Below are 27827 nucleotides of genomic sequence, written 5' to 3' on the forward strand. Positions count from 1 at the left end.
TCCTGTGGTGCCTCTCCTGCTCCAAGTCAGCCCGTTTGATGTCCTACCCCCCTTAAGGACGAAATATCAAATAAAGGTACATTATTGTCTCAGCAATGCTCTGCCAATTCTTATGCCATGTGTTTGCTGCCCATTTCTGTCGGTATCGTTATTAACACAGCACTGAGCTCTTTTCCTACTTTCTATAATAACGCAACTTTACGAAAATATTTACTCGTTTCTTTAAAAAAAGGTTCATGTAAAAACCAAAAATTTTAGCACTGCTCCTATTATGGGTAAGTGAAATTTATGTTGTTTTTTTTTACCCGGTTTGAAAAACACCTCTTATAGCCGAGACCAAACAAATACCGGAAAATACCGGTAATTTTGAGCTAAAATACTGATAACGATTTTACGCGGTCGGTTTTGCTGTCCCAGCTCACAGGCATCTCAGTCTGTCCACTTGCCTTTCCACTGTGGTTGAGCGAAACGTACTAACCGTTACAATGCCGCTCTCATTCGCAAAACGAGCCCAATCTACATCATAATATCCATACCACCTTGCCGTTGAAAGCGTGAACCGGCCTCATTATCTGATAAACGACTCCAGGAATTCCCTTCAGTATCATTGTATCAGCTCGTGACCAGCAGTCGACACACGGGACCTGATCTATGGGCGCGATTAATAGCGTAGTTTCCTCTGTTTAGCTCGCTCCCCACTGTACAGTCCGGGCGTTGTAACCGTTCCGGCAGTTAGTCCGGACGTACGGCGGCAGTCATCGCCCACGGGCAAGTGAAGTCGGCCGGACGTCGGCGACGGCGACGGACCGTCGTTTCCCACTTGTTCGGCAGCCCGTGAACCGGTTGCGTGTTCCACATCGCGTCCACAACAGGGTCACGGCAGTCCCCGGAAAAAGAGCCGGGAATCTCGAGCCAGCCTCCGAGCGCGATGGCTGCGCCCGGCGTTCGCGCTGCGTCAGCACGCATTGTCCTGCTCGTCGCCGCCTTTGTCCTGGCCGGGGGCGTCTCGGCCGCTCCCCATCCGTCGCACTCCGCTTCGCCGTCGGAGGACGCACCACCCGCCGAGGCGTCCCGAGCGGCTGCGACGTCGGCCGGCGACGCCGCAGGCAGGGAAGGAGGCGTCGACTGGCGCGAATACGCCGACGCCCTCCGAGGAGTTCTCTGTCCACTGGACGCCAATTTCCTGTCCTGCGTCGAGCGTCGGGTGGTGTGTGAGCTGAAGAGCACCGTTCGAAAACTCGGTAACATCAGTGACGCTCATCCGTGGTTGAAATATGTCGAAGAGAACATTTCTGACAAAAGTACCTCGGATGGTGAGGGTTGTGATCCCGAATCACAAGAACGGGGTGCACTCACGTCTGCCAGGGGCGCGAGCGAGTCTGTCGTAAATAAAGACGACCCTGGAATCCCGACTGATACAGCTGCAAGCTCCCGGGATGTCCCGCACAACTCGTCAGAAGGTTATACCACAGGTGAGTTGTAATTTTGAAGTGGTCGTGTACCACATGTTTCCACGATGGTAGTGCAAACTTTCAGACACGACGGGAAAGTGATAATGTGTCAATCTGAGATAAGGATGTGAGAGTCGGAACTTGTTCACATCTGCCATATTGTTCGTGTATAGCAGCTCTGAGCACATTAAACTAGACTACAGAGGTTGACAGTCAATACTCACATATCTTGTTTCTTGGCTAGATGCGATTCGACAATTATGTCATTTTCAGTAGCTAGAGGAGAGTAGGAGGTCTGACGAGTTGAATGATCCTCCCACATAGTGATTCAGCCGTCGGATAAGGTGCAATACAGCTAATTGATAATGACGCGAATTTCGAAGCTGGTCTAGCCAACAAACGATTTATGTCTGCGTTTCTAAACTCCGCCTATTGCAAAACACAATGTATTTCTTTTTCTATTTACCCAAACATTTTTTGACACCTATGTGTCATCTTTTCTCGGTCTTAATTTATTTCTGTAAAATATCATACAATGTTCATGGTTGTTTTTTCTACTTTAGGCTTAAAACCTGTAACATGTGCAATTTACTTCTTTTGTTTCGATTGCTCGCCTGAAACTACTGTACTTGTGAAAGTGGATTTCTGCAGGTCGGCGTTTTTTTATTCCTTTTATTGTTTGAAAGCACGTCATCTGTGAAGTAGTCGTAAAGAATTTGCTTATTTTTGAAAGCCGGCCGGAGTGGCCGAGCGGTTATAGGCGCTTCAGTCTGGAACCGCGTGACCGCTACGGTCGCAGGTTCGAATCCTACCTCGGGCATGGATGTGTATGATGTCCTTAGGTTAGGTAGGTTTAAGTAGTTCTAAGTTCTAGGGGACTGCTGACCTCAGATTTAAGTCCCATAGTGCTCAGAGCCCTTTATTTTAGAAAATACTTTTTCGTAAATGGTGTTCGTCTGCACTTAGGTTTTTCGTCCAGTTGTGCACTTTTGGTGTATGTTCTTTTTCAGCAGCAATTATACATGCCCACTTGCCCATTTTACACCCTTTTTTACTTCAGTCTTGCCTATTTTCGCACGATGTTTGCACAAAAACGAGATTTGAGAAAAAACTTGTGCCACCTAAATCACTGAGAGACCCAATATTATTGTGGCCGCTTAATTATTCATCGTTTGTTTCTGTTTAGTGTGGCACTAATTTTGTATGTTTGGTATAAACGTTTTATGGTGGGTCTGCTGACTTATTTGACTGTGTATGTATGTATGTGTGTGTGTGTGAATCAAGGAGCTTCCAATCTCAGCAACATGAATATGTGTGTGCAATGACTGTTAAATTCTACAGTCGAATGTGAGTCGAAGGTTACCAAAAAACGCGTTGTGGCACAACTTTTCCAGAGGATTGAGAGAAACAACGGATAAGTGCTTGAATAATGAAATAGATCAATTTATCACGTACTTAGGTTTTGACTTTGTAGAGTAGGCAAGTGCAACTAGCATAAAGATTTACATTGTGGAGAGCAGCGGGGAGATAGGAAATTCCACAGATCCTCTAACGCAATGAAGTTAGCGTGATATCACTCCTGCATACGAGCTTGACAACTTCAGTTTGTACAACTGTAGTGAGTGGTAGTACTTTGCGAAAATTGTGGAGGTAAATATAAATTATTAAAGAAAATATACCTACCTGGCTCTTTATCGTCTTCCGCAGATTATAAGTGAAATTGACGTTATCACGTTTCCTACCCCACTTTCAACTCACAAAGGGAGGCCACGACGTTGGTATCATAGATTTACTTTAAACTTTGTACATCTTTAGCAGGCCATTAAAACAACATAATGTGCAAGTAGAGGTGCACTATTCTGGCAATTCGGAGACAATCGCAAGAGACGTTTTACGCGGCTATTATTTGGCTAATGTATCTGTGCGTAGGTGCCGGACGTTAGGGTTCAATGGTGGTTAGACGATTAGCGTTCGAGCTACGTAAGACGAACGTGTTTGAGGCGACGGTTCGACTCCTGCTCAAACTTGATTATTAATCTATTTTATTCATAACTGGTCATATTATTTATTTTATATAACATTTGAGAGGTAATATAATTAAAATGAACCACTTGTACTTGCTTGAAGTTTTAGTGAATTTCATGTTATTAGATTACTTACTGTTTTTAATTAAATTTAATTATTGGAACAAGCATATTTGTAACTATCGACAAGTAAATGAAGAAAATTTGTGCCTGTCGTGATTTGCGAAATAACATGTAGTCTGGAAAGGCACCCGGAACTACTTTGCACCTTAACGCTTCGAGCTGCAGACACAGAGGTGGGTGCCATTTGGCAGTTAACCTGCGTAGCGGCGAGACGTTGCTAATATCGGAAGAACGAATAGCGTAGGTGCAAATTTTTTGAATATCACAGAATTTACACTTGTACTACAAAAATGAAGTTGACTACCTGTTTGACATGGGCTTTCCAATCCTGTCCCTTGTCCTTGACAACTTAATTAAAAGTAGTAAATAGTCGAATAATATGAAATCCACAACAATTTCAAGAAAAGACACGTGGGTTTTCTTAATTAGATTATCTCTCAAATGTCATATAAAATAAGTAATGTGACCAGTGATGAAAAAAATATAGATGATGGAGTTAATGTTTGCTGGATCCGGTCTCGTCTACGACCCATCTGCGTAGCTCTTACGCTAACCGCTTTTTTCAAATCTCATTTTGTTCATTGTAGTTGTTCGGGGTGGATGTCACGTAACACCCGTTCAAGTTAATCGTTGATCCATTCTCTCTGCTTTTTTATTACTAAGGGCAGCTAACCCTCCGACCGAACACGCTGAGCTACCGTTCCGGCAGTTACTTCTAGCAATCAGCAACTTCGCACAGATAGATCACTTACATAATAGACTCGAAAAACTTCTCTTGCGATTTTCTCGGAATTGCCAGGGTAGTGCACCTTACTACTCGGACATTATGTTGTTTTAATAGCCTACTAAATGTGTACAAAGTTTGAAGTAAATCTGTGATCCCAACGTCGTGGCCACCCCTTGTTCAGTTGTTTCCAGACCAGGGTTTTCTGTCTCATTGAAATCCTTCTGCATCATCCCTTAAAATTTGAACAATCAGTACAGAAACATCCTGTATGGTGTATGAAATAATGAAAACCATAGATTTTTATAATCATTCATCATGAGGTCTACTTAGAATCATTGCAATGAGAAAAATACTACAACCAATCACAATTACATCGAATGAATTATTTATTTACCCGCAGCTAATTTCGGGTATAAGCTTATTTGCAGGAGGTGGCATACTTCTCTCGTATAATTTACCCTCGTTTTTATAACTGCTATAGGAGATTATCTCCGCCCAGGAACTGGGTGTTGTGTAGTCTTCATCATTATTTCATCCCCATCCGGCGCGCAGTTCGCCCACTGTGGCGTTGAATGTAGTAACACCTGCACCAAGGCGGCCGTACCTGACCCGCAAGGGGCCTCCCGGCCAATGACGCCAAACGCTCAATGTTTTTTATACCGTATACTTGAAATAAACTTAGCTGCGCAGATGCTGGGAGCAGACGTATGCGATCCTTGTATTAGGGATGGGTAAAAGGGTTGGGTTGTTTTGAGGGAAGAGACCAAACAGCATGGTCATCGGTCTCTTCGGATTAGGGAAGGACGGGGAAGGAAGTCGGCCGTGCCCTTTGAAACGAAACATCCCGGCATTTGCCTGAAGCGATTTAGGAAAATCACGGAAAACCTAAATCAGGATGGCCGGACGCGGGAGGATGGGTAAAGCTGACCGGTTAAAAACGATACCGGTATTTTAATTCTGAATAACCGGTATTTTCGGTATTTATTTGGTCTCGGTTATATGTGTTTTTTATTTTTTTTACTAATAACCGGGTAAAAATTAGCCTTAGCACCAATGGTATTTTTTTTTTGCTTTTTGAATAAACTTTTTTAAAAAACGAGTAATTTTGATTCGTAATATTTCCATTGCTTTAAAATACTGCGTTATTATAGAAAAAGGGGAAAGGGTTCAGTGCTATATCAACAACAATATCGACAGAAACAACCAACAAATACGTGGCATAAGAATTGGTACTGCATTGCTGAGACAATAATGTACTTTTTACCATGTAGCGTAGCGTATTGGAACATGCAGCGTGCGAGACTTTCCCGGTCTGGTCTATATGGTAGTTTCTCGCTGTTGTCGTCGGACGTTAGTTGTATTACAGAATGGCAATATCCCTAGTCTGGAAGTATTTTAGAGAGTGCGATATCAATTAAGTACATTATCTCATTTGCTTGAAAAGATTAAGAACGGGTAGAGGCAACGAATTTGAGACACAATATAGGGACAAAACTTAAAACTTAACAATTCATTCATAACTTACCATAAAAATAGAAAGTAGCCGATCTGTTTCTTACGTCTACATAATACGTCTTTATCTGGTTGTTGCTTTTGAAAACGGACGAATTAACATGAAAAATGCCTCAGTATTCACCCTTTAGCACTGAATATTCGTAATGCCCAAATAGTGGTATGTTCCTCGATTACAGCACGATTTTGATCAAAGTTTAAAAAAAATTAGAATCAGTAGGGAACAGCTGGTGATTTTTAGTAGTACTCATCACTTCTCGAGAAAACGAGCGAACGGTGAACGGATTGTCTTCTTTTATTTGGCTATTTAATGAAATATTTTGAGTCCATGTATCTTGAAACTGAGGGAACCAAAATTGTTTCAATCTTTTTTCGATTTCTTCGTATATTAGTAGAAATAATAGGAATAAAAACCGAAAATCGATTATTTCAGAAGCGGTTTGAATACTCAGGTTAAAGTGGCGTTGAAAAAACACCCGATATAACCGAAAATCGGTTGTTACAGCGATAACCGCCATCCCTATCGTGTGTACAACAAACATTATTCTCGCAGGGCAAAGCATCAGTGTTTCAACGAAGTTGTTACCCATTGGAAAAAGTAAATAGTAATTCCGGTAACATGGCTACCAGCAGCCTGCCCGCAAAGTACCGAGTTACTTTACACGTATAGTATGGCAACCGCGCACGGTTTGTTACTGCTCATTTGTTGATCTCTTCCATCTACGACCTCATTTCATCTAAGTTTCTTTACAGACTTCTTGGAAGGGGTGGATAATTTTAGTAAGCTTCCCATGATATGGATTAGTGTATACCCAAGACTGCACGGATAGTCGAACATCACGGAGGGCCGAAAGACACGGATGATCCAAAATAAACCAATTTTTATACCTGTAACTGCCATTTACTGTATATCACATATGAAAGGCCACTTCATTGCTTACTAATTACTCGCTCTAAACTGAAAATTTAAGAAATTACGCTTAAAATAAAATATATTTCGTATCACTATTTTCAGTTCACTTTCGGAAAACAGTCGTCTGTTCTTTTATGTTTCTGTTATGCATGACGATGGTCATCATTTTCCGGAGAGGCAAAGCATCAAATAGTCAAACGAATTGTATCCTGCCTATTCTTGCAATCGATTACTCATTCCAGTGTCTCGGTGAGCGTGATTACGTCTTGCCGGCCGGTGTGGCCGAGCGGTTCTAGGCGCTACAGTCTGGAACCGCGCGACCGCTACGGTGGCGGGTTCGAATCCTGCCTAGGGCATGGATGTGTGTGATGTCCTTAGGTTAGTTAGGTTTAAGCAGTTCTAAGTTCTAGGGCACTGATGACCTCAGATGTTAAGTTCCATAGTGCTCAGAGCCATTTGAACCATTACGTCTTCCTCGATCGTCCCGCCGTCGCTCTCTTCCTCTACCGAATTATACTCACTATATTCGCGTCTCTTAGCTACTCAAAACCCGAGTCATAGAGATCACTATTTAACCACTCGTGGATGTTTTCGTCGTTTATATCATCACAAACAGAAATATGTATTCTAAACGAAAATATCGGCTATAAATAAAACAGAATTCCTCAGACTTCGTTTTTCTACTTTTTCACAAATTGCCGAACTACGCGCCGATAATCCGCAAGCCGCATAATCATCACCTCACTGTAATTACATAGAAGCCAACATCTGCAGTTGAAGAGTTTCTATACTATATGAACAAACGCACAAAACAATGTTTCGGCGTTTCGCGTGTGCTGCATTGAAGAGCGACAGTACTTTTTCTTCTACTCATGTTTCTCATCGCATCCGTCTACTACAACAATAATCAGCATAGCGCATCATTACCGTCTTAGGTTTCTCGTGACAGATGTCCACAGGTACTGTCACTCGTTCAGTCAGCAGACTCTAGAGAGAAAATACCTCATTTTATGTATTTGTTTTGGGAGCACAGAAACGCTTCATCTTGGGATATGGGTTCCTGTTCAGATCACATAGCGCCCTCAATCCTGTCCAATGAGTTTCTATGATAAATGTAATACACCCAGTAAATCATAAAATGTACACCTCATAAGGACTTTCAATTGACGTCATCGTGCGTAGTTGGGTGTAACAGAATCCTCATTCTGTGAAATTATGTCTCATTCCCAACACTTAACATCGCTACTAATATGATGTAGCGTCCTCCAGAAATTTCCTTCGGTATCTCCAAAGACAAGTTGTTGTTCCACAGTGTTATGCACAGTTTAGAAAATCCCTTGGTAACGAGATTTGCTGTCTTCATGTTTACAAACGGGGATTGTAATATTATTTACGTATCAGCACCTCTGTTACTCCACCTGTTGCATTAAGAAAATAATGTTTGTTGTTACTGAATGGCTGCTGATAAAAAATTGTCACCAGATTCGTCGGCTGCAAGCAGTACGGTTCAACTAGAGAGTCTGTATAGAGGCTCTCTAGGTTCAACATGCGGTCATCGTTAAAGACACGATCACTGCGGCTGGCCATTAATTTCATTCGCTCAAAGAAAGAGAAGCAACTAGTGATAATCAGTAATCACAAACAGATAACGGACAGGAGTTTTTGTTAGCACAGTACTTCTGTTAGTGTCCGTATCTATTACAACTGCTGTTCCTTTCCTAAATGAAATTTACGAGTTATCAATTGTTCAGATGTACAGCATTGAAAATATGGTTCGTGGAACTAATAACGAAATACGTAATCATGAGAGCATTTAGTAATTTCGTAGACTACTCTCTGGTTTATCGACTACCTGTTTCTTACGTGGTAACCTGACTACTGAAAGAAGTAAGGAATAAATTAATTCTTTTTAAATTTAAAAATCGTGTCTTACGCTTAACAAAGCAGATATTAGAGAGTTTGAGAGACAAGTGCGTGTTTATGGTATGCAAGACATGTTCATTTAAGAAACTGATTATTTTGGCAGAAAAAAAGTCGAAATTAAGGCGTGGTAATTGCGTTAAAATCCGCAACGGTATAAACAAGGCACATAATGTTTAATCTAGCTGTGGGAGAGTATTACAATTCACTTTACATTATTGTATATTGCCAGTTTTCTGTTGCAAAAGACATGAAATGTAACTGATACATCATATTTACATTCTTATTAATGGATCTCTCCATTGATAGTTTCGTTATATCATTGACACAACCTGGTGTTAAGATATCTTATGGTTCAAATGGCTCTGAGCACTTTGGGACTCAACTTCTGAGGTCATTAGTCCCCTAGAACTTAGAACTAGTTAAACCTAACTAACCTAAGGACATCACAAACATCCATGCCCGAGGCAGGATTCGAACCTGCGACCGTAGCGGTCTTGCGGTTCCAGACTGCAGCGACTTTAACCGCACGGCCACTTCGGCCGGCTAAGATATCTTATTTTATATGAAGTTTTCGCTTTCATGGGGAAATAGTCCGTAACACGAAGGCGGTTATGTGCAGTAGGATCAACCCCTTAATCCAACGATCACGTTGGATATGATGTGTCTTACTTTTTGTAGCACTCCTCCCATATTGACAAGCGATCTCTTAATGTTACATTTAAGTCTTCTTCATTGCAGCAGTAAGTAGCCTACATTAAGGTACTTCTCTACGATCAGTGTTTGGTTCGTCTGCAGATAGTGGTGACTGCGATTGACTTAACAATGTTGAGCGAGCGAGGTAGCGCAATGGTCAACACACTGGGATCGCGTTCGGGACCAGAGGGGTTCAAATTTCCGTCTGGCTATCCAGATTAAGCTTTTCTTTAATTCCACTAAAACTATTAAAGTAAATTCCAGGATGGTGCCTTTGGAGAACCATGGCCGATTTTCTTTCTCATCCTTCCCCAATTCGAGATTCCGTCCCGTCCCTTATAACATCGTGGCCAACGGCACGCTAAACAGTAATTTTCCGTTCTGATTAGTGTCTAATATCTGGCTCTGCAAGCAAACAGAGATATAACGGCAACTAGTGTATCGACGAATTATTAATATGTGTTACCTGCCCGGCCAGTTCTCTAAAAAGAGCTACAGGAGACAGAGCTAATCCGTTACGTAAAATGCATGGGTTGTACTCGTGTAACCGCATGGATATTTGCTTCAAAATTACCTTGTTTACCTTCCGTTAGTACAATATAACTGCTGCGAAACAGTCGTAGCAGAACAAAGCAATTGCTTTCATGTACTTATGTTTTCACAAAGGGGGAAATTCGAGATGATAATTTTACCTCGAATCCTTCCTTACTCGGTTTTCCGCAACTATTTTGCCGTCCTTTTCTCTCAGTTCACGCCTTCTAAGGAATACGGCACCTCAATATCTTGAACTATGTTTATAACGTTGATGCCAAAAGTCGTAATTATAGTAATATAAAAATTATAACTGCAAAACTATAATAGGAGAATAAGTTTGCCTTAATCTATAAGCAAACAGCTAGGTGGAATGATACAGTCAAGGCAGCCTGTAAAAGGAAAAAGAAGGCGTATCAAAAATGGCTACATAGCAGAACCCAGGTAGACAGAGAAAGTTATGTTGAAGAAAGAAACAAAGCCAAACAGATAATTGCAGCATCCAAGAAGAAATCGTGGGAAGACTTTGGAAACAGTTTGGAGACTATGGGTCAAGCTGCTGGAAAACCATTCTGGAGTGTAATTAGCAGTCTTCGAAAGGGAGGTAAGAAGGAAATGACAAGCATTTTGGACAGGTCAGGAAAACTGCTGGTGAATCCTGTGGATGCCTTGGGCAGATGGAGGGAATATTTTGAAGAGTTGCTCAATGTAGGTGAAAATACGATCAGTAATGTTTCAGATTTCGAGGTAGAATGGGATAGTAATGATGATGGAAATAGGATCACATTTGAGGAAGTGGAAAAAATGGTCAATAGATTGCAGTGCAATAAAGCGGCTGGGGTGGATGAAATTAAGTCGGAACTCATCAAATACAGTGGAATGTCAGGTCTTAAATGGCTACACAGGATAATTGAAATGCCCTGGGAGTCGGGACAGGTTCCATCAGACTGGACAAAAGCAGTAATCACACCAATCTTTAAACATGGAAACATAAAAGATTGTAACAACTACAGAGGTATCTCTTTAATCAGCGTTGTGGGTAAAATCTTCTCAGGTATTGTTGAAAGGAAAGTGCGAGTATTAGTTGAGGACCAATTGGATGAAAATCAGTGTGGGTTTAGGCCTGTTAGAGGTTGTCAGGACCAGATATTTAGCTTACGGCAAATAATGGAGAAGTGTTATGAGTGGAACAGGGAATTGTATCTATGCTTTATAGATCTAGAAAAGGCATATGACCGGGTTCCTAGGAGGAAGTTATTGTCTGTTCTACAAGATTATGGAATAGGAGGCAAACTTTTGCAAGCAATTAAAGGTCTTTACATGGATAGTCAGGCAGCAGTTAGAGTTGACGGTAAATTGAGTTCATGGTTCAGAGTAGTTTCAGGGGTAAGACAAGGCTGCAACCTGTCTCCACTGTTGTTCATATAATTTATGGATCATATGTTGAAAACAATAGACTGGCTGGGTGAGATTAAGATATGTGAACACAAAATAAGCAGTCTTGCATATGCGGATGACTTAGTTGTGATGGCAGATTCGATTGAAAGTTTGCAAAGTAATATTTCAGAGCTAGATCAGAAATGTAAGGACTATGGTATGAAGATTAGCATCTCCAAAACGAAAGTAATGTCAGTGGGAAAGAAATATAAACGGATTGAGTGCAAAATTGGAGGAACAAAGTTAGAACAGGTGGACGGTTTCAAGTACTTAGGATGCATATTCTCACAGGATGGCAACATAGTGAAAGAACTGGAAGCGAGGTGTAGCAAAGCTAATGCAGTGAGCGCTCAGCTACGATCTACTCTCTTCTGCAAGAAGGAAGTCAGTACCAAGACTAAGTTATCTGTGCACCGTTCGATCTTTCGACCAACTTTGTTGTATGGGAGCGAAAGCTGGGTGGATTCAGGTTACCTTATCAACAAGGTTGAGGTTACGGATATGAAAGTAGCTACGATGATTGCAGGTACTAGTAGATGGGAACAATGGCAGGAGGGTGTCCACAATGAGGAAATCAAAGAAAAACTGAGAATGAACTCTATAGATGTAGCTGTCAGGGCGAACAGGCTTAGATGGTGGGGTCATGTTACACGCATGGGAGAAGCAAGGTTACCCAAGAGACTCATGGATTCAGCAGTAAAGGGTAGGAGGAGTCGGGGCAGACCGAGGAGAAGGTACCTGGATTCGGTTAAGAATGATTTTGAAGTAATAGGTTTAACATCAGAAGAGGCACCAATGTTAGCACTGAATAGGGGATCATGGAGGAACTGTATAAGGGGAGCTATGCTCCAGACTGAACGCTGAAAGGCATAATCAGTCTTAAATGATGATGATGATGATGATGATGATGATAATCTATAACCGAGTTAGTATACCGACGTCGACAATTAAGAGTCTGATTGTTCTGATATTTTTCTTGTATTTAACATGACTTAGAACCTCTAAATACCTTTACGTATGCTGAAGTGTAAGTTCTTACTTCCATCCCGACCTAAACTGTTCACACGAAGGTGGGAGAGGTCATAGTCATACTATGTACTGTAGAACCGGATGTACAAAAGCACTGTTATCTGTGAAACTGCTCACTTTCTTCACATTCATAAGAAACCGCAGTTGCATATACCTCGTAGAAACCGTCATAAATTACGGAAAAACAAGTGACGTCAATAACAGTTCTAAGAAAACTTGACTTTTTGCATTTTTAACCTGAAATCCGACATAGTTTATTTAAAAAATGACAAAATGGTTGCTGTCGCGCTGTAAAATGAAACAAAATCCCTCCAAACATCAACCAAGACTACACAGTGAACTTCGCGACCTATTAATTAATTTGTGGTTCTACAATGCTGCTGCAGCCGTAGCTCCGTCGAGCAATTTGCAGAGCTTGTAGTGTTGGTGCAGGAAGGAGAAGGGGGGCTGGTCATTGACTGGATTCATTTAACGGTGCAGCGATGTTGCTCACCGCTTGATTTGTTCCTCTATTGACAGTTGTGATGCACTCAGTGTTGACCGGAACTGTCACCATAGAGAATAATTTTTTCTCCATGCTCTCATCTACAGGGTGTTTCAAAAATGACCGGTATATTTGAAACGGCAATAAAAACTAAACGAGCAGCGATAGAAATACACCGTTTGTTGCAATATGCTTGGGACAACAGTACATTTTCAGGCGGACAAACTTTCGAAATTACAGTAGTTACAATTTTCAACAACAGATGGCGCTGCAAGTGATGTGAAAGATATAGAAGACAACGCAGTCTGTGGGTGCGCCATTCTGTACGTCGTCTTTCTGCTGTAAGCGTGTGCTGTTCACAACGTGCAAGTGTGCTGTAGACAACATGGTTTATTCCTTAGAACAGAGGATTTTTCTGGTGTTGGAATTCCACCGCCTAGAACACAGTGTTGTTGCAACAAGACGAAGTTTTCAACGGAGGTTTAATGTAACCAAAGGACCGAAAAGCGATACAATAAAGGATCTGTTTGAAAAATTTCAACGGACTGGGAACGTGACGGATGAACGTGCTGGAAAGGTAGGGCGACCGCGTACGGCAACCACAGAGGGCAACGCGCAGCTAGTGCAGCAGGTGATCCGACAGCGGCCTCGGGTTTCCGTTCGCCGTGTTGCAGCTGCGGTCCAAATGACGCCAACGTCCACGTATCGTCTCATGCACCAGAGTTTACACCTCTATCCGTACAAAATTCAAACGCGGCAACCCCTCAGCGCCACTACCATTGCTGCACGAGAGACATTCGCTAACGATATAGTGCACAGGATTGATGACGGCGATATGCATGTGGGCAGCATTTGGTTTACTGACGAAGCTTATTTTTACCTGGGCGGCTTCGTCAATAAACAGAACTGGCGCATATGGGGAACCGAAAAGCCCCATGTTGCAGTCCCATCGTCCTTGCATCCTCAAAAAGTACTGGTCTGGGCCGCCATTTCTTCCAAAGGAATCATTGGCCCATTTTTCAGATCCGAAACGATTACTGCATCACGCTATCTGGACATTCTTCGTGAATTTGTGGCGGTACAAACTGCCTTAGCTCTTTGATGCACAGATTTTATGTTTAATTAATTTTTTAATAAAACATGCATTTTCTATGTCTGGTGGGGTTGCTAATAAAGGAAAACATGAATTAAAATTTTTTATTGTATTGATTTTGGTTTTAGATGGTGGTATATATAATATACCACCATGCCACTTAGGGCCGTACCTAAAGTTTTTGAGATATCTTGGTTTGTGCTTGTAACTCACCTTTAAATTCTACTCTAAGCAGTAATAATTAGTATAATTAATGTAAAATAATTTTATTTCTGGCAATTGGTCATTTACAATACAAAATCAAATTACAAACCTTACAAATAAAATATGTTTCTTATTCCTTTTTGTGAAAATCTTGAAAGCACCTTTTTGTTTTGCTAAGGCACAAAGGCACTTTGCATTCAGCGCACATCCAGAAAGTGCGCACTTGCTTCTTTTTTGTACTGCATTTCGCACAACGTCTGGCGGTAGTACGCTCTGGCTGGTGGGATGAATTGTCGAGACGCTGGCGTGAGGAAACATATGGCTTGTTTTTCTTTACGTGGACTTGACTCTCATGAAGTCTAGATGGCCTCAATGGTGTTTTCTGGGTTACTAAGCTTTGCAGGATACTCATCCTGAAGACTTTGGCAGTCATTTTTTCTCTATCGCCTAGTTCCTTCCAAATTATATAGCTGTTGACGATACTGACATCAAGCAGGTGAAAGAATATTCGGTGCCACCACTTTTTACTTCTCCGGCTTATTTCATATGATTTTTTCAGTTGGTCGAACTTGTCGACATTGTTCATGTGTGCATTGTAATCCATCACTGCTTGAGGACAAGGTAGCTCTATGCGTGAACCATCTCTTTCACGGCGAGTCACTGTAGTAACTTCAGGACTGTGAAAATTTGAAAGGAGATGAACAGCTCTCTTATCTTTCCACTTCAAGTAGAGGATGCCACAGTTGCTGACCCTCCAGTCAAATTCACCTCTGCTTAATTCTTTGTCTGTTTTTAATTTGGGTAAATGTTTCCTTGTTGGTTGAACTGTCCCACAGGCATATATGTTTCTCTGCTGTAAACCAGCCAACAAGTTATAGCTATTGAAATAGTTGTCGAAATAAAGATAATGGCCTTTATTTACGAGTTCAGAGGACAAACTCAGCACTACATGCTCCCCAAGGCCTGTTTGCACTGTGTCACCTACTTTTCCGGTGTAAATATCAAATTTCAAGTTGTAAGAGGTCTTGTCACACAGCATCCACACTTTGTAACCACGCTTTATGGGTTTATCTCTCATGTATTGTTTCATACTGTTGCGGCCTTTGAATTTGATCATTGACTCATCAATTGCTAGGTGTTTGCTGGGTTGGTAACACTTGGAAAAAGATTCAGATAGTATCTTGATCACTGGTCGCAGCTTGTACAGTTTGTCATAACCTGGGTGTCCTTTTTCTGGATGCAATGTGTTATCATTCAGATGAATGTTCCTCAGTAACCATCCAAACCGATTTACTGCCATCAGAGATGCAATATAACGATCATGAAGTTCTGGGGCACTAGACCAGTAGTCTCTGTATGCTGGCATACGCTTTATACCCATCAAAATGTTGATTCCCAGGAAAGTTCGTATTTCATTGTCAGTTGTTGGAGTGAAAGACTTGCCAGATTGCGTCGCATATAAATTTGTTTGGAAAACGATTAGCTCAACTAGCTCTTTTGGAAATATTTTTTCGAATATATCGATAGGTTCTGGATCATCAATGTCCCTAATAAAAGCACTTGGTCCTGATTCACTGTCGAACTGCATTCCTGAGGTAGCATTGAATTGTTGTCCCCAAGTTGGCGCTGTGTCAGCAGCGCGTTTTGGCGGAGTGGACTCACTTTCTTCCTCGCTCTCTGAAACTTCGCCTTCAGACGACACAATAGCCTCCGCAACAATGCTTGCTTCATAATCAGATTCGTCATCTGTGGTGTCAACAGTGGAATCCTCGTCTGATGGAATTTCACACAATAATCGTTCGATTTCTTCATCTCGTAAGCCTCTTCTTGACATTTTCATTTTCAAACAACAGCCTGAATCCAAGTAAAGAATACGTAAGCAAAACAAAATGGAGAAAGAGCTAAAATAAGTCACAACACAATTAAAAACTAAACTTTGTAGCGGAGGATTTCGAATTTTATACTAGGAAACGAAATGCAATAGAATACTGCTACATGCACGGTGGTACAAATAATATACCACCAAAATAAATTGTATATAAATAACGGAAGATTGTGCATATGAATGTATACATGGGTTCATACCGTAGCTGTGACGTCCAAGATATGGAAAAAACACAGGCGCAACAAGAAATTCGTTATAAACCACTATTCACACGCAAAAACCATGCACAACTCAGCACGCAGCTTTCACAGTTGTAATCTATGCAATTCTTGGCGGGAACTGATTCCTTATAGGCAGTGAGTGCCATCTGTCTGATAAGTAGAGAACTAGGTGAGCATATTAGAGTGGTGGTCGTGCAGTTAAACCACTGTGCAAAGAGCCAAGAAAATTTTCAAAAGGTGGTATACTATGTATACCACCGTGCTCCAAAGAGTTAGACGACACTGCGAACACCTCGTGGTATATGCAAGATGGTGCCCGGCCACATCGCACGGCCGACGTCTTTAATTTCCTGAATGAATATTTCGATGATCGTGTGATTGCTTTGGGTTATCCGAAACATACAGGAGGCGGCGTGGATTGGCCTCCCTATTCGCCAGACATGAACCCCTGTGACTTCTTTCTGTGGGGACACTTGAAAGACCAGGTGTACCGCCAGAATCCAGAAACAATTGAACAGCTGAAGCAGTACATCTCATCTGCATGTGAAGCCATTCCGCCAGACATGTTATCAAAGGTTTCGGGTAATTTCATTCAGAGACTACGCCATATTATTGCTACGCATGGTGGATATGTGGAAAATATCGTACTATAGAGTTTCCCAGACCGCAGCGCCATCTGTTGTTGAAAATTGTAACTACTGTAATTTCGAACGTTTGTCTGCCTGAAAATGTACTGTTGTCCCAAGCATATTGCAACAAACGGTGTATTTCTATCGCTGCTCGTTTAGTTTTTATTGCCGTTTCAAATATACCGGTCATTTTTGAAACACCCTGTAAATTACCTAGGGCGACAATCCAAGGCGTCATTCCCATGTCTCGGAGCAGTCATCATCCCGCGCGGGCGGAGTCCTGTTTCTCGCACAAAGAAGGTAAAAACACATGCAACCAATAACCGCTCCATTGTAACTATTCCAGATATATGAAAGCATATCCATGGTTATTTCGCTTTGGGAGTGACTCTCGAGCTAAAACTATGGCTCATCATTTCAGAGGTATGACTGCTAGTAAATGTAGGTAACCACTACAGACGCTCTACTTTGTGATTTTGGATAAGAAATTTTTTGGAAATTTGTGATAAGTTCCTATGGGACCAAAGTGCTGAGATCATCGGTCCCTAGGCTTACACACTCCTTAATCTAACTTAAACTAACTTATGCTAAGGGCAACACACACACACCCATGCCCGAGTGAGGACTCGAAACTCCGATGGGGGGAACCGCGCGAACAGTGGCAAGGCCCCCCTCAGACCGCGCGGCTGGATAAGAAGCAACGATACTCATGCCATTCTCTCTGGGCATACGCGTCACTTCCGTTAAAAAGTCTATGAGTTGTGCTTCTTACAAGTTACAAAAACAGCTCACAGTTAGTTGCGCGGGCCACTTTTGTTTCTTCGAGCACTCACCCTAGAAAAAATCTATGATCAGTAATGACCAATTTAACTCGTTTTCACCATCAGATTAAAAAATACGGATGGACGAACACTGTGCCATATTACAACACCAGCCAGAGACTGCACTCTGCTGCATTTCTTCGGACAAATAGTGTTTGGTGCAAATTACCACCATTTTCTCTTCACAAGGCAGTACACAAACACTCTGAAACACGAAAGCCGTGATACTGATGGTGTCGATACTTCGTCGTTGAATTTGTCACGTAGCTAGAATTGATTTATTCCTTCGTGCATTTTAGCTACACACACTTGTGGTGTTGTGTCTCAAAAATAAATTTTTGGTATAAGTGGCTGTGATGAATGGGTGTACTGTTGTTGACCAGAAAAGGAGACGATTATCATATGGTTACAGAATATAAACTGTTAGGGATTAAAACTGCAACACCAGGATGGCTAGCACATAATGAAATTTTATGAAGGGCATCCAATAAGTAATACAACACATTTTTAAGCCAATTTCGGCTGAAAAAATGCAGAATTTGTTGTGGGACATCGTGGAAAATTCCCGCTTCAGCTCCTATAGTTCTACGAAGTTCCGATAGGTGGCAGCGCTATACGTAGACTTCAGAATGGCGTCTGTAACGGAGGTATGTTCCAAGCACAGAGCTATCGTTGCATTTCTTTTGGACCAGGCGCTTGCAGAATGCCTACCAAGACCTGATAGTGAACAAAAGCACAGTGAGTCGTTGAGCAAGGCGTCTGTCATCGCAACAACTTCGCCAAACGTGTCCCGCCACCCGCGTGTCGCCCGGCCGCACACAGCTGTGACTCCTGCAGTGTTGGAACGTGCGGAGCTCTCATTCGAGGTTATCGACTTATCACAAACACCTCGCTGCTCAACTGGACGTTTCTGTTGGCAGTGGTGACATACTCGTCCACCAGATGCGGTCCTCAAAGGTGTTTGTCTGCTGTGTTCCTCGCCGCCTAACGGAAGACTTCCAGATGTTTGACTTAGTGAAGGATGCACCCTGCTGGGAGCAGTACATGGATGATGGGGACGTTATTGGTACAACAAGACGTTGGCTCCGACTTCGTCCAGTAGAGTGGTACCATGCAGGCATACAAGGCCCTCCCAGCAAGGTGGCGTAAGGCCGTCACATTGAACAGCAATCATGTTGAAACATAGGGTTTCATAGCCAAAAGAGTGAGGAATAATATTATAATATTATGTACTGCAATCCTTAATAAAACGAACCTGCTTTCGGAAAAAAGTGTTGTATTACTAACTGCACTTTGTAATGGTCGCCTGGTCGTAGATATTGCTAATTGCTATAATCGCACTATTTCACTCCCATTTACGGAGCTTGTTAGCACTTGATGTTAGGTTGGCGCCATTACAATGCATTGTAGTAATCACTGCTGCTTGCTGGATCGCTGCTGTGTCTCGATGTTGATGCTGGCTCTAAATCTGGTTGTCTAGGGTTAAAACCATGAGGTCCCGTGTTTTTTATGTGCTTTTGATGATAAAGAATGAATGAAACCAACAAATATGTAAACTTCAAATATTTATTTCTCTGGTGGCCATCTTAATTCCACTGTCCACCAAAGACTATGACACAACACAACTTCCTTTACATGTTCTTTGCATTGTTTATCCACCTCAAACAATAACACACTAACACACTGTACCAAAGTGACATTCCGACTGCCTTTCGACCCTTCTTGCTGCTCGTATTTATAACATTGTCAAAGAACTACTAAAAAGAGATATAGTTTACAAGTCACATGTACATCTGTTATCCTAATTTGTGCAGAAAAGTTATTAATTTGCATCGAGTGACATAATTTAACATGTTATTAAAATGACAGACAGATTTGTTGACTTGACAGAATAATTCTTTGTTACAAAAAGTCCGTTTTTTAGAAGTTTGTCAATTGACTTCTCTAATTTGCATAAATAAGTAATTAACATGAATTATTAAGAAATACATTGGTTTTCGTCTAAAACAGGATTGATTTCGTGAATACTAAGTGAAACCGCTCCTAGTGAACAAATAGGTTTCACTGGGTGATTTTTATTTAAGGAGATCCAAAATACCTAAGTTGTACACTATTTTTCGTACTTCATATTAATTATTTAAGATGAACTCCGTGTTTTTACATGATGACATTTGCTGTATCAGTGATCAAGTGATATTAACTTTTGTGTGGGTTAGTTATTCAGTATAATTTAATGGGTCGACTGTTTATGGAGACATGTTACGCAATCATTGTTAACATACACAATAACTTTTCTATAATCATAAATACTCGTTAAACTGGTTGAATTTGGAGGGTATCGCATACTTCGGTACAGTAAAGCCTTTAATATGTTCCGTTACAACTTCCTTCGTACTTATTGCGGATAGTCACTACACACTGAGGTGATGAATGTCATGCTACACCTCCTAATGTCGTGTTGGACCTCCTTTTGATCGGCGTAGTGCAGCAACTCGACATGGCATGGACTGAACAGGTCGTTGGAAGTCCCCTAATGAAATACTGAGCCAAGCTGCCCCTATAGCTGTTCATAATTGCGAAAGTGTTACCGGTGCAGAATTTTGTGCACAAACTGATCTCCCTCTTATGTCTGATAAATGCTCGATGAGATTCATATCGCGCGATCTGGCTGGCCAAATAATTCGCTCGAATTGTCCAGAATGTTGTCCACACCAGTCGCAAACAGTTGTGACCCGATGACATGGCTCATTGTCATCCATAAAATTTCCATCGTTTTTTTAGGAACATGAAGTCCATGAATGTCTGCAAATGGTTTCCAAGTACCTGTACCTAAGCATTTTCAGTCAATGATCGGTTCAGTTGGACCAAATCAAATGGTTCAAATGGCTCTGAGCACTATGGGACTTTAACTTCTGAGGTCACCAGTCCCCTAGAACTTAGAAATACTTAAACCTAACTAATCTAAGGACACCACACACGTCCATGCCCGAGGCAGGATTCGAACCTGCGACCGTAGCGGTCGCGCGGCTCCAGACTGTAGCGCCTAGAACCGCTCGGCCAACTTTGGCCGGCACAACTTGGGTCCATGGTTTCGTGGGGTCTGTACCACACTCGAACCTACCTTCCGCTTTTACCGACTGAAATGAGGACTTACCTGACCAGGTCATGGTTTTGCAGCCATCTAGGGCCTAACTTATCTGTTAGTACTGACAACTCTACGCAAACGCCGCTGCTCTCAGTTGTTAGGTGAAGGCCGTCGGCCACTGCGTTATCCGTGGTGAGAGGTAATGGCTGAAATTTGGTATTCATGGTACGCTCTTGACACAGTTGATCTAGGAATACTGAATTCGCTAACGATTTCCGAAGTGTAATGTCCCAAGCGTCTAGTTCAATTACCACTCCGCATTCAAAGTCTGTTAATTCGCGTCGTGCGGCCATAATCTCGCTGGAAACCTTTTTACATGAATTGCCTGAGTACAAAAGACAGCTCAGTCAATGCACTGCCCTTTTACACCTTGTGCACGCGATACTACCGCCATCTGCATGTGTGCAATCGCTACTCCATAACTTTTGTCAGCTCAGTGTATAACGAAGGTTACATGAGGGTTTGGAGGGTGTGAAATTTAAATATTTTAATCATGCTGGGCATCGAGTCGAAATGAGCTTTGATGACAGATACAGGTATGTCATTCCATGCTGCTTCAGGGCTATGCCATAGTTCATCAATCTCAGTGGCTGGCAAGTGGTGGCGTGTCAGTGTCTTTGCAACCCATGACCAGATATTTTCACTGAGTGAGAGATTTGCAGGCTTCCCAGGCCAAAAAACGAACACTTTCCGTGTCGAAGCAATTCAGGACAACGCAGGCAACAATCGTTATGAATTATCTTATTAAAAGATGATGTCATGGGGACATCGAAGGCGGGGAACAGGTACCAGTCTTAACGAGTCAGAAACGAAAGGCTGATGTCCAAATTACCGGTGTTGTGAACCAGATATGATCGTGTTATGTATCCAGTGGAAAGTCATATGATTGCGCAAGGAGCTAAGTCGGTATGATTATGACAAATGTAATCTGACAACAGTTGTTTACTTCGGAGGTTCCACATACAAACATGTCCTCCCTGGTGCTGTATGTAAAACCATAGCCGGCCGCTGTGGCCCAGCGGCTCTAGGCTTTTCAGTCCCGTACCACACTGCTGCTACGGTCGCAGGTTCGAATCCAGCCTCGGGCATGGATGTGTGTGATGTCCTTGGGTTAGTCAGGTTTAAGTAGTTCTAATTCGAGGGGACTGATGACCTCATATGTTAAGTCCCATAGTGCTTAGAGCCATTTTATTTTTGTAAAACCATAACTAGCCTGAAAAGACTACATGGTGGCGCTCCAGTGTCCAGTGTTTTCACTGGCTGCACCAGTGTCGGCGTGCATCTATCTGCTGCCATTTCTTGGTTCAGTGTACGTAGTGTAGTGTGGGTGTACGATCACGCACAGCCAAGCAAACAATGTGCGTGGCGCCATTGAGATGCCTGGCGTTGAATATTACCCTGGACAACTCATCGATCCCATAGGTTTAATCTTTCCTTATAACAGAACTAGATCAGCACCCGCTCGCATTTGCGTAATAATTATCAAAACTGATTTTATAAACATCTATTAGACCTACTGAAAAAGTAATGTGTTAAAGATACGTTTCTTTTTCTATGCAGTTCTGATAAAGCCGATTTGCCGTGATGACAGTTAAATAGCTTTCTTTGATTTAGTTCATAAATTGCAACACATTCTAAGCTATTCAAGCTAATGAAAGCCATACAAACAAGGGAATAATTTCAATAAAATGATTTAAAAGTCGGTATTACTCAGGTTCTTAATAGCATCCGGATTGGAACATTTTTGTGTGGCTACTTACAGGTCGCCATTGGTCTTCCAAAATATTAAAAATACTTCATACCCCCACGTCTAGTCCCCCCCCCCACCTCCCACAAACTATCGTATGGGCGCCCTTGCATAGAAGAATAGTCGTTTCCAAATGTGTTTCTAATCATAAACCGAATCTGGTAGGTCGAGTCGGAGGTTTTTGTTAATCCTGCCTTTTGAGGTCTTGTGGTGATATTTCAACAGCAACTTTATTTCCAAACGAGAAGTCAAACACAAATTTTGAGGTTTGGCTTAAAAATGTTTTGATGTAATAAAATATTTTCATACAAATTTTCATCTGGTATTTCGCCCCCTTAGGTGTCGAATTTCCAGAAACACTGAAACATTTATTTTTTATCTCTAATCGAGAAGCCAAAGACAAATTTTCATAGATTTAGCTTAAAAATGCTCTCATAATCAACTCTTTCCATAAGACTTCCTGGCAGAGCTGTGAGGACGGGGAGTGAGTCGTGCTTGGGTAGCTCAGTTGGTAGAGCATTTCCCTGCAAAAGGCAAAGGTCCCGAGTTCGAGTCTCGGTCTGGCACACAGTTTTAATGTGCCAGGAAGTTTCATATCAGCGCACACTCCGCTGTAGAGTGAAAATTTCATTCTCTTTCCATAAAATTTCCATCCCCTATTTCACCCCCATAGGGATAGAATTTCCAAAAGCACTGAAACACATATTTGTTTGTTCTGAACTGAGAAGCCATATAGAAGTTCACTGAGCTGTGTAGCTGGTCATTCAAAATAAATGACAACTATGCTACAGACTACCTATCTACACTTTGCAGCTGCTAAAACCCGAGATTACGCCTCCTAAATACAAAAATGTGCAAGAAATTGAAGAATTAAAGTAAGAAAAAACACAGAAAGCTGAATATGTAACTTGCTTCTCTGCTGATGTGTCACAGGTGGCATCTGGGACCTGGTTGATAAATATGTATATAATTCACATAAGAAAAGAAGACTATGACTACTATTTAACTCTGTTCCCATTTTCATGATAGTAGCTTTATTTTCTCCATTAAAATGTAACTTTTTTCCCTTGAATAGCTTTGGTACTGCTATTTGTAAATTGTGTCCCATAGTGCCTGATGTTTCATCTTCCTCAGATAACAGTTTAGGTTTTTATCTTTAATCTGGTCTAGGAGAAACAAGAAGAAGAGAAAACAAATTTAATTTGTTTTGGACATAATGATCCTGTTATTTTGATAAATTTATTACTTTATGTGATATGTAACTTAATTTCATCAGATGTTTCCCTAATTTCATGAATAACAGACTATTTGAGTACTTAAAAACGGCTACAAGGCTCAATTGTTTTATACAACACTGCTGCAATAAATGTTGCTTAGTTGAGATTGTTACAGCAGAGGATGAATGAACCTCAGTGCAATAGTAACTTGCAAAGTCTATGCTCACTATGCCAACTTGTGAAAAGTAAACTATTTTGGAGCATATTTATCACTGTGGAACATTTCAATAATGACGTGTCACATGGACTATCTCCCTCCACTTTCAGGTGAGATACAACAGCTCAGCTGTTTGATACTTGAAGCAAGGGAAGAAGATGGCTGAATAGCCGTACCAGAAACCATAGCTTGAAATGTGCTCTTTTATCCAGAAAATATTGTTCAGAATAATGGGAACTTTTTATGTAACATGAAAGAGAACTCCTGGTAAATACACTAAGATGACAAAAGTCATGCAATAGTGATAGACACATATATAGTTCATGGTAGTATTGCACGTACAAGGTATAAAAGGGCAGTGCAATGGTGGAGCTGTCATTTGTACTCAGGTGGTTCATGTGGAAAGGTTTCCAATGTGATTATGGGTGCACGACAGGACTCAACAAACTTTGAATGCGGAACAATAGTTGGTGCTAGATGCATGAGACATTCCATTTTGGAAATCTTTAGGGAATTAAATATTCCACAATTCACAGTGTCAAGAGTGTGCCAAAAATACCACACTTCAGGCATTGTCTCTCACCACAAACAATGCAGTTGCCAACGGCTTACACTTAATGACCGAAAGCAGTGGCATTTGCATATCTTAGTCTGTTGTGTCTAGGAATCCTGCATACTCAGTTCGCTAGACAATCAAGCAAACAATTTATATTAATGAGTTTTATCAGAAAAAGACAATTACAGACACTTAACTCTGGCAATTACACAGATGTGTCGCAAGCAAAGGGCAACTTATGAAATAATCAGTCTTTGCAGTGACTGCTGATCTCTAACTGACTAAAGTCTCTCCTGAACTGCTATCAAAGTACCTAACATTGATACTGCTATCCAAGTGGGCCCAACCTGTCGGATGTGGTGCTTATGTACTCGTCAACTAGGGGCCACTGCTGTAGCATTGTCATCCTGGAAGGGAGGTCAGTGAGTGTGCGATGGGTTGACTTCTCATAACCTTCTTTTCCCTGCCGTTCCCACCTGGCATGCCAGCACTTGAATTTACCCTGTAATATAGTCATTGGTAATAGGCAAGCAGCACTGTGTGAAATAACCACAGAAATCAATGTGGGGCATATGACAAACATATCCATCAGGACAGTGGAGCAAAATTTGGCATTAATGGGCTTTATCAGCAGTTGACCAATGTGAGTGGCTTTTAAAACACTGTGATATCACCTGCATTGCCTCTCCTGGGCTCGTGACCATATCAGTTGGACCCTAGATGACTGGAAAACTATGGTCTGATCAGATGAGTCCTGATTTCAGTTGGTAAGAGCTGATGGTAGGTTTCAAATGTGGTGCACAACCCATGAAGCCATGGGCCCAATTTGTCAACAAGGCACAGTGCAAGCTGTTGGTAGCTCCATAACGGTGCATGCGTGTTTAGATGGAATGGGCTGGATCCTCGGATATTTGGCTACTTGTAGACCACTTGCAGTCATTCAAGTTCCCAAACAAAAATGGAATCTTTGTGAATAGCAATGCACCATATCGTTGGGCCGTAACTATTCACAACTGATTTAAAGAACACTCTGGACAATTCAAGTGAATGGTTTGGCCACCCAGATTGCCTACCATAAATTCCATCAAACATTTATGGGACATAATCGAGAGGTCAGGTCATGCAAGAAATCCAGCAATGGCAACATCTTCAAAATTATGGATGGCTATGGAGCCAGCATGACTCAGTATTTCTGCACTGGCTTCCAGAGACTTTTTGAAACCATATCACCTCAAGTCGCTGCACTGCACCAGGCAAAACGAGATCAGACATGATATTAGGAAGTATCCCCTGACTTCTGTCACCTCAGTGTATGCAATCATTATTCGCCTACAGGGGTTTACTGACTGATGGAATGCAACTAATTTTTTTTGCACATAGGATCATCCTGGAGACCTGTTTTTGCCAAAGTCCTCTGGCCATTTCACGTGTCCTGTAATTATCTTAAACATCTGACAGTTTTAGCAACTACTGAAATATGTTTGGAGAACTTGCCATGGTTCCTGACTACTTTCCATTACCCCATTTATAAAATTTTAAGGCTTTTCTAATTTTTAAAGTTATATTATCTTCATTCTATATATTCAAATAGGATACAATATGTATAGAAATGGTGTAGGAGAAAACTCAGACCTGTTATGTACCATCACATTGCTAGCAACTGCAGAAAAGAATGTGTTATAGAAGTCTTCTTGTTATAAATCTCAATGTACTTATCACCTGTGTTATGACCATATTCACCTTATATGAACAATTTTCAAAAATAAAACATTCATCCCTTGATGAAAATTTTGTTGTATCACCAAATAACTGTTATATAATTTGTGAGTTTTATACTGAAACATGCAGTTTGTACCAAATAACTGTTATATAATTTGTGAGTTTTATACTGAAACAAGAATTAAAAATATCTACAAAATTTTCAGTCTACATGCAGTTTGTACATAATGAAAAGTAAGTTTGAAACAACAATAAAAAATACACAAATTTAGTAAACATTTACTACATAGCAAAAAAATTGATTGACTGTATGTCTTACACATTTTATGGAACATTTAAAATGGGCATGGAATGTAGCTATATGTCACTGTTCAGGTCACAACATATCATTATCACACATCACACCTGACTGATCACCATGATAACACACACATCACAAGAGATAGGCTTGTTCTTCTTTGTCTAGAATTTCACATTGGTTCTTCAGTGATTTTTTAAAAATTGTGTCATGTGGTAAAATTACCGCTGTTTATATTTCATCTTTACATAAAGCAATACTGGCAATACATTGACATTCATATTATGAGCGTACAATTTTCCAAGATTTTTTCAGAATCTTGATTCTTTTGAAAGGAAAAATCAAAGTAGGTATAAGAATAATTAACCATAATATCTCCTGTCTTAGAAATAATTTCCATATACCCTGAATACAGCATCATGGGAACATCAGTCAGAAAACAGATCTGCAATGAAACTGAAGACAAGCTGTTTGTCATTAGCACAGAAATATGGGAAAAGACCTTGGGTGTTTTGTTAGAACTATTGGCAATTTTGTATTTTATTGCTTTGAGCCAGTATTAGTAAAAACCTTCCACCAGCTGGTATTCCACTTTGTCTACTATATTATCCATAGACTATGTGAAAAAGACCATGTAAATTAATTAATTTTGTTATTTCCAGAGGCAATACCAAGAACAATGAAGATGAGTATGATGATGCCAATGATGTTGCTAGGTCCAATGATGATGCTTGGCTTCCTACCATTTCAACTGGCTAATTTGAAAGGCATGGTGATGATGGCCATGATGCTTAGCAACATGGCACTTATGTCAGCCATCATGACGACAATAAGAAATGTGGTTTTTGGAAGGCGCCCTGGGCCACATGTGGTTTACAAAAATTATGGTTATGCAAATGAACAGAAACAGAAGTGGATTCCCCATCAACCAACAGTGTTCCATCATGGATAACATGAGAACTTTACAGGCAATCACTACATCAAATATACTGTTTGAAGTTTACTTGTGTTTTTTTACTATTTTAATGACTTGCAATGAAGGGAATACCAAAAAGATTACATATTCTTCAGTTCACCGTCATCTATTTATTTTCATTGATAATCATATCTGTGAGGAGTGAAATGAATGTTGAACTGATTGACAACTGAGTACAATTTTCAACAATAAATAAATTATTGTATAATTTTATTGTGCTTAGCACAATTGTAATTTATGTAAAATATATAA

At 41.0% G+C, this 27827-nt stretch overlaps 1 protein-coding gene across 1 annotated transcript; it reads left to right on the top strand.

Annotated features, from left to right (window-relative positions):
• Window positions 1-920: 920 nt before the first annotated feature.
• LOC126184567 (uncharacterized) lies at window positions 921-27827 on the top strand. The gene is made up of 2 exons (XM_049926996.1): window positions 921-1472; window positions 27262-27827. Exons 1-2 carry the CDS (start codon window positions 929-931, stop codon window positions 27549-27551), a joined length of 834 nt encoding a protein of 277 aa, XP_049782953.1. The 5' UTR covers window positions 921-928; the 3' UTR covers window positions 27552-27827.

The sequence above is a fragment of the Schistocerca cancellata genome, chromosome 4, assembly GCF_023864275.1.
Source record: "Schistocerca cancellata isolate TAMUIC-IGC-003103 chromosome 4, iqSchCanc2.1, whole genome shotgun sequence".
NCBI lineage: Eukaryota > Metazoa > Arthropoda > Insecta > Orthoptera > Acrididae > Schistocerca > Schistocerca cancellata.